At 39.7% G+C, this 7,501-nt stretch overlaps 1 protein-coding gene across 2 annotated transcripts in view; it reads left to right on the plus strand.

The window, feature by feature from the left end:
• Positions 1-6,965, plus strand: part of LOC119954397 — a 40,533-nt gene extending 33,568 nt beyond the window's left edge. For both annotated transcript variants that reach the window (XM_038779593.1, XM_038779594.1), the window contains 3 exons: positions 305-404; positions 3,048-3,099; positions 5,322-6,965. In XM_038779593.1, the coding sequence (XP_038635521.1) occupies positions 305-404; positions 3,048-3,099; positions 5,322-5,606 (437 nt within the window). In that variant the 3' untranslated portion in view covers positions 5,607-6,965. The remainder of the gene's footprint in view (positions 1-304; positions 405-3,047; positions 3,100-5,321) is intronic.
• The last annotated feature ends 536 nt before the right edge of the window (positions 6,966-7,501 follow it).

Here is a 7,501-nt window from a genome sequence, read left to right on the forward strand (position 1 = left end):
AACCCCGAAGTAAAGCCTGCAGGGCTGAATCTGTCAGTCTCCAAGAATCCACAGAATCCCGACAATGTGGCTCAGAGTTAAATTTTATTTGATAATGTTCCTCAGAAAATTTTAGTCTGTTAAAGACAAGTCACTTAAGAGAGACTGAAATGTAGTTAGGAAATTTGACCAGTTTAAACCAATGCACTTTCCATGGACAGAAATATATTGTAACCTTTGACCTTTTTCACCAGACCTTAAAATAATTGATGATATCGGTGCAGAGTACAGTAATACACTTATTGCTATATTGTATGCCTTTCAGGGAGCAGTCCCCAATTACTTCATTTTATTGTTCCTGGCATTTTGGGATTCAGCATTTTACTCACCCTTTCAGCTAAATATTTGCAATATAAAATACGCAGGTAAGCATGAATGGTATTTTAATCATCCTTATAATGTTTTTCTGTCATTAAAATATATCTACAGAAGCACTGTACTCATTAAAACATAATCCATTTCACCAACAAGACTGCCTCAGTAAATTGTGTCATCCACCAGTTTTTCTCCTTAGTAAGACAACATCCTGATCAAAAGTGTCTCACCTGGGGGAAGATGCTGAAACTTTGCTGCCCCTATCCCAACTCCCACCAGGTCCCATTACCCCTGTGCTCACTGATCTACAGGAGCTTCTGGTTAAGTAATGTCTGAATTTTAAAATTCTCATGCCTGTTTTCAAATCCCTCCAAGGAGAAGCTCGGTCTTTTCAGCATCGGCCACATCTTGTAGGTCGGCTGCGACCTGAACGATCTAAAACCGTTGCCTGAATGCACGCCAGTTTTCCCAGAGATTGCCGTGGCACTTGAGCCGCTGTGGAACCGGAATCTCGATCATCTTGCCTGGGTGTTGTTGCTGGTTGTCACTGAGTTGTAACTATATGGATTGAAACAGTCACTCGCTGGTACCATGTCTTGTTATGCTCTTGGCGTAGCATAAGCTGCTTCCTTGATGTTCACTCTGACAAAGGAAGGTTCAGACATGGAGATAACTTCAACACATTTATTAAACTATTTACAATTCTCCTACTCGGATTCGTCTCTACTGTTAATCCTTCTATAGCTACTCAGACTGAAAAACCAGTCTACTACAATCCACGTGGTGGGTGTGATGCTGAATCAACCCTGTGTCTGTACTCACTGAGTGTCTCCACTGAAAAGAGGAAGATCATGTGTGCTGTGTCCTTTATATATGGGTTGGTGTAATACCCCCCTGTGGTAGTGTCACCTCTGTGTGTATCGTGAATGCCCATTGGTCGTGTCCTATCTTACTGACCTATTGGTTGAGTGTCTGTGTGTCATGTCTCTGGTGCTCCCTCTAGTGTCTAGCTAGTCTACGTGTACTTACATTAACTCCTTGTGTATCTACAGCAGGGGTGGGCAAACTTTTCCGTGCAAGGGCCACATTCAGAAATTCACAATTTTAAAGGGCCGCATAGTATATTAAGTAAAATAATTAATATTTAAAATAGCCTTATAATTATAATTATAATTTATAATTAAAAAAAAAAGAATTAAAAATTTTTTTTTTCTTTTTAATGACTTGATCTTGGTGGGCCGCATAAAGACCTTTGGCGGGCCGCATGCGCCCCGCGGGCCGTAGTTTGCCCACCCCTGATCTACAGTGATGCATATCACCACAGGTCTGTGACCTCCTCAGGCCTTTAAGATCTCAGTCGTCCTCCAATTCCAACCTCTTGTGCATTCCTGATTTTAAATTGCTCTGCCAATGGTGGACTTGCTGTCATCTGCTGGGGCTCTGGAACTTTATGGAATTCCTTCCATGAACCTTTCAATCACTCTGTTTCCCTTTCTTCCTTAGGACATTGTTTGAAACCTATCCATTTGTTCAAGCTTTTAGTTGTCTATCATTACATCTCCCTGTGTGACTGGTTTCAAATCTTGTTTTTATTTTAGAATCATAGAACCATAGAACTCCTCCAGTGCCGAAGGAGGCTGTTTGGCTCATTAAGTCTGCACTGACTCTCTGAAAGAGCACCCTACCTAGGCCCCATCCCCCACCCTATCCCTGTAACCCCACCTAATCTGCACATCTTTGGACACTAAGGGGCAATTTAGCATGGCCAATCCACCTAACCTGCACATCTTTGGACTGTGGGAGGAAACCGGAGCACCTGGAGGAAACCCACGCAGACACGGGGAGAAAGTGGAAACTCCACACAATCAGCCAAGACTGGAAGTGAACCCGGGTCCCTGGCACTATGAGGCAGCAGTGCTAACCACTGTGCCATGATTTGATTGATTTATTTTTTTATTTAAAATGAGTTAGATTCAGCTTTAGTTGTACCTCGTTCCAGTCATTGGAAGAACACATTTAAATTAATTATGATTAATTTGATCAAGTCACATGACCACAGATTATAACAGGCGACAGTAAAACGTAATAAACTTTTCAAACAGATAGGTTTGATATTTTGTTTGGTACCATTCTTGTGAAGTGCCGTGGTATGTTTTACCAAATTCACATGCAAGTTGTCAGTGTAGCAAATGCTTTTATACACTTATTATACTATTTGTAGTTTTTGCACACTATAATTCTAAAATATAGATACAGAACTAATGAAAAGTGCTTGTTTCATGAAAACTGGATCTCTTGACTATTTCTCAATCTTAATCTCTTCCCTGTCATGTACCCCCAGCATTGGGTATAAAATACATTAGCAGAGCTTTGGGGTGAGAGATGTACGTGTGGTCCAAGCACCAGGGGAGAAACAAAAGAACACAAATAAATTTTAAATGCAACACAGCTAATTTCTAAAAGGCATCTTTATCTTATAATACTTAGAAGTACCAAGAAAAACACTTCGCATTTTAATCACACAACCAAATCATCGCACAATGGAATATTAGAGACCTCTGCACTTTCACAATCTCATTGAACCTACCGCTATTCACTAATGTTTCTTTCTATTGTATATAAAGCGTACAGGAAAAATAACAACATAAAAACTAGAGCTCTGTCCATATCATTTTTACATTTTTTTTGTACAGTTCTCGGGCGCCGGTGAATACCATGCGACAATCAGAGGATTTCATACCACAGGTGACATTTTCTGCCTTGAACAAATTTTTATTTAAAGACGAAGCATTCTAATTTCAATATTAAATTATCCGTTTCACACAGATTCTGAGAATTGTTTTGACAAAGACCTGTATGTGGATCATGTGATGAATGTAGGAAATTGTTGTACATTATATTTGTTGTAGTAATGTTATTAAAAACTCTGGGTGCAAATACATCCAGGCAGTATGTCTGCTAAAGCTGTGATTAAGGGGTCACAAGGGAGAGGTAATCATTGATTTTAACCATTTACTCATTTACATATATATGGTTAATGGAATATTGTTTATGTTTAGGAGGTTCCCTGGGGGTGCAGATAATTTATGAGAGATTTTGCTTAGTCCTAGCTAAGTAGTTCATGGGACATCTTAGTAAGAAGGGACTGGAGAATGCATTATTCTTGAGAAGCATATGATATAATTAATGGGAGGGACCAGGTTGGTCTGTAGATTTGCAAGTTACTGTGTGATTTTAGTCTGACAAGACAGAAGGATTTTTAGGTTCTTCCTGAAGAGGTCTCTCTCCAAAGGTCTGCACAGAGATGCAAGTAACCCTAATTGTGAACTTTATTTATGAGCAGTATTTGAACTGCTTAATTGGAATATATATATATATGTAGTGACAGGTGTAGATAGGGAGTTAAAGTTTTTTTTCCCTTTTGTTTTTAAAAAAAATAATTTTTATTGAAAAATTTTGTATTTATATAACAACGAACTGCAATAAAATACCAACAATAACAATAATGATAACAGTCATAAACATTCGCCCATCCTCAATGAACAACAAAACATATTAACAACAACTTAAATTAACACAATATTAAGTTAAATAACCATAGAAAAAATAGAAACATTAATAAAGAGCACCCACCCCCCCCCCCCCCCCTTTAACTGTTAATGGGAAAATTATTACTGTGTTGCTGATGTGATTGACTCTGTGCTTAAGTTAATGTTTGTTTAAACAAAAAGGACCCCTATTGGGCAGTGTTATCACTCCTGTCATTTAGAATTTTTCCCTCACAGTCTTTCAAATTGCAAATTGTTGGGATTCTCATATGGGGGTCCTAACAGTGATAACAGTTACAATCAGAGACAATACTACATCTCCTTTTTTATTGTTTGGCTTAGAATTCAGTTTCTTTGTGTCATGATATCCTGGGTTAGTACGTGATCTATTCCAGCCCCAATTAACCCAGAGTTGCAACACAGGTGAAATTAGATTTTATTTAAAATACCCGAGGTTCTTGGTTGAGTCCAATAAACTACAGTCACCAGGTTTGTAATTTTATGGGTGGTATGGTGGCACAATATTTGGCACCACTGCCTCAAAGAGCCAGAGACCCAGGTTCGATTCTAACCTTGGGTGACTGACTGTGGGGAGTTTGCACTTTTTGCCAGTGCTGCGGTTTCTTCCCACAGTCCAAAAATGTGCAGGTTGGGTGGATTGGCCACGCTAAATTGCTCCTAACTGTCCAAAGATGAGGTGGGGTTATAAGGTGGGTCCAGGTGAATCTGGCATTCGAGTATTTCAATGAGCCATTAGTCTGGACAAGATCCAGAGCGTGCTGGGCCGAGCGAGTTGCACGATTGGCCCAGTATGGATTCTGATTTGGGGCTCGCATGCATCACCCCTTGCGCCTGGATCTGTGTCGGGTGCAACAGGGTCGCTGAATCGCGCCTCAGGTAATTCAACAAAATTATACAGAAAGTAAAGTCCAATACTTGTTGAACTTTGGATAAAATGCAGTATGATGTATTAGAAAGTTGTAATTGTAGGGGTGAAATTAATTCATAAACAACAGGAGCAATGTTCGACCAGTGTCAACTTAATTTTAGTTCAGAGAGCTCTTAGTGTCTCCAAATCATTTTAGTCAACACTAGCTTTTAGAAAACTAAAATATGAACTTTTATCACTTTCATATTTATTATTAATTCTATTGTGATTTCACCAGTCAGTACGATATTAGAGTCGTGGATAATCCCAGATTTGTAATTAGTTAGTTGAATTCAGCTTAGATAGGAAATTTTCCCTGAGTGAAGCAGTATATTCAGACGAAGAAGAAAGCAGTTGGGGGTTGTGGAGGTGGTGGAAATGTGCGGGAGAGAGAGGAATTACATACTTATTATGATGGTACACACATGGTACAAATATTAAGGTAATAATACTTTAATCAATAAAATGGTTCTCATCAACTTCTATTCTAGGACTACCTGCAGTGCAACACGGCACAGTCACCCAATGAGAACATCATATACTCCTCAGTATGGACAGCCAGACAAGACACTGTAAATTCCACAGCACAGGCACAAGATCAGGACATCATCTATTCCAAAGTGCAGAAGCACAGAGCAATACAGAATTATAATGAAATTATTCCTTGTACTCCAAAACAGAATTCGAAGGCATCACCCCTGTCCGACAGAGTAATAAATTATGACCAAGATATTGTTTATGCCAAATTGAAAAATCCCAATATGGCTTCAGTATGACACAGCAACGAAGCGTGATTCAGACATTAGATAACTCCAATACAGAAAACGCAATGGACTGTTACACAACGTAATGAAATGTCTTTTCATAAGATTCTCATTTTGAAAAGAAATAATCTGTAGATAATTAACTATGCGACGTTTGTAAGCATGAGCTCTTTCCCCACTGCTCCTCCATTCAGTTAGATCATGGCTGATCGTGGCGATGGGTAAAAAGTTGGTGAGCAGGATAGCTCTTCCACATCACCTGCACAGGCACAAGGAGCCCCACAGACTTCTCCTGTGCCTCATAAATCCACTTTGAGTAGCATTGATTTGCCTAAAGTGTTGTCCCACAGAATGGCATCTCAGGGGGGGGGGGGGGGGGTTGCTCCACGATTCGCAATCAAGCTATCGCTGGGAGACACTGAATAAAGTTGAGCTGATCCCAATTTGTACTTCTGCCCATCCGACATTCTGTCAGCAATTATCGTCGGCTGGAAAATCATTATTCAGACATTGTGAATGGAGCAGGGATTTGTGCTTCAATCGAATGAGGTGTCACACCAGAAACTCAACTTGGCCACATTTACCCAATACATGCAGTTAGGACCAGTAAATAATACCAGAAACACTAGATTAATTTAACAGTGCCACCTCAGTAGATTATTGCATGGTGACAAACTCAAGTATATTATTTTTAAGACGGCAAGGGGTGAAAGGTTATCTGGGTAGGAGGAAATGTGGAGTTGAGGCAACAATCAGATCAGCCATGGTCTCGTTGAACAACAGAGTAGATTGGGATGGTTGTGTGAATTACTCCTCCTATTTTGTACGTTCTGATTATCCTTCTGTGGTGAATCACAGTCCGTGTAATTCACACTGTTATTATATATGATGTACTGTGTCTGTGTAAGCTCGGTATACGAGCAGTTGCGCGGCTCTGCCCCTAGGGGGAGATGAGGAGTTTGTACTGGGCTCCACCCTTGGCTCCGCCCATGGCTCCTCCCACTAACCAGAAGTATAAAGCCTGGCAGTCTGAGCCTGCCTGCCAGTTCATCTCGGCACAGACAGGCTCCGTTGTAAGATCATTAAAATCACTGTTCACTTCCAACCACGTGTCGTGTGAATTGATGGTCACATCACCTTCATAAAGTGTACAGTTAAGAATTTCCTGCTATTTTCTGTTAATAACGTAAATAAAAGGAATCAATAGAATGAATATTTCCCGCATGGGACAAAAATTATTGTAATGTTAAAATAAATGTGTAAGAATCAAATCTGCTATTTGAAATTAAATGTGAATTTTGTTATTAACGTCCAAGAAATCACAATGCAATAAGCTAATAAATAAAATATCTCACACTGATTTGTTCAAGAGTTACTGTCTGTTAATTTTATTGAAGACTTAAGCAATTACAATTTAATTTCAGTCAAATATAATTAAATATAATAAGAGTGCTTCCCATGAATCGACAACAGTCTGCATATTAAACTCGGAAAAGAAAAACACATAATAGAGCAGAATTTTGAACTTAAGAAAATGATGGGCAGGAAGGCCCAGAAGGTTCATCACGTTTTGCTCGATTCACATGATACTTGGGGCATTTAAACTAGACATTTAGTGTCCTCCTCAGCCATGGGGAGTATGTTTAAAGCCCTTCATGCTGGTGGGATCTTACAATCCTGCCAAAGTGAATGGACTTTTGAACGGCCCGCTACATTTACCGGCCATGTGCCCACACCATGTACATGGAATCGCAAACAAACAAAAACAACATCAATAAGGGAGAAATATCTGGGAAATTCATGCCTGACCCTCTCAGACGATTAAGAATGGTCCAAGAGATTGACCATGCATCCACAGAATCCCTACAGTGCAAAAGGAGGCCATTTGACCCATCGGGTCTGCACTG

This window comes from Scyliorhinus canicula, chromosome 19 (assembly GCF_902713615.1).
Source record: "Scyliorhinus canicula chromosome 19, sScyCan1.1, whole genome shotgun sequence".
In the NCBI taxonomy this organism is placed as follows: Eukaryota; Metazoa; Chordata; class Chondrichthyes; order Carcharhiniformes; family Scyliorhinidae; genus Scyliorhinus; species Scyliorhinus canicula.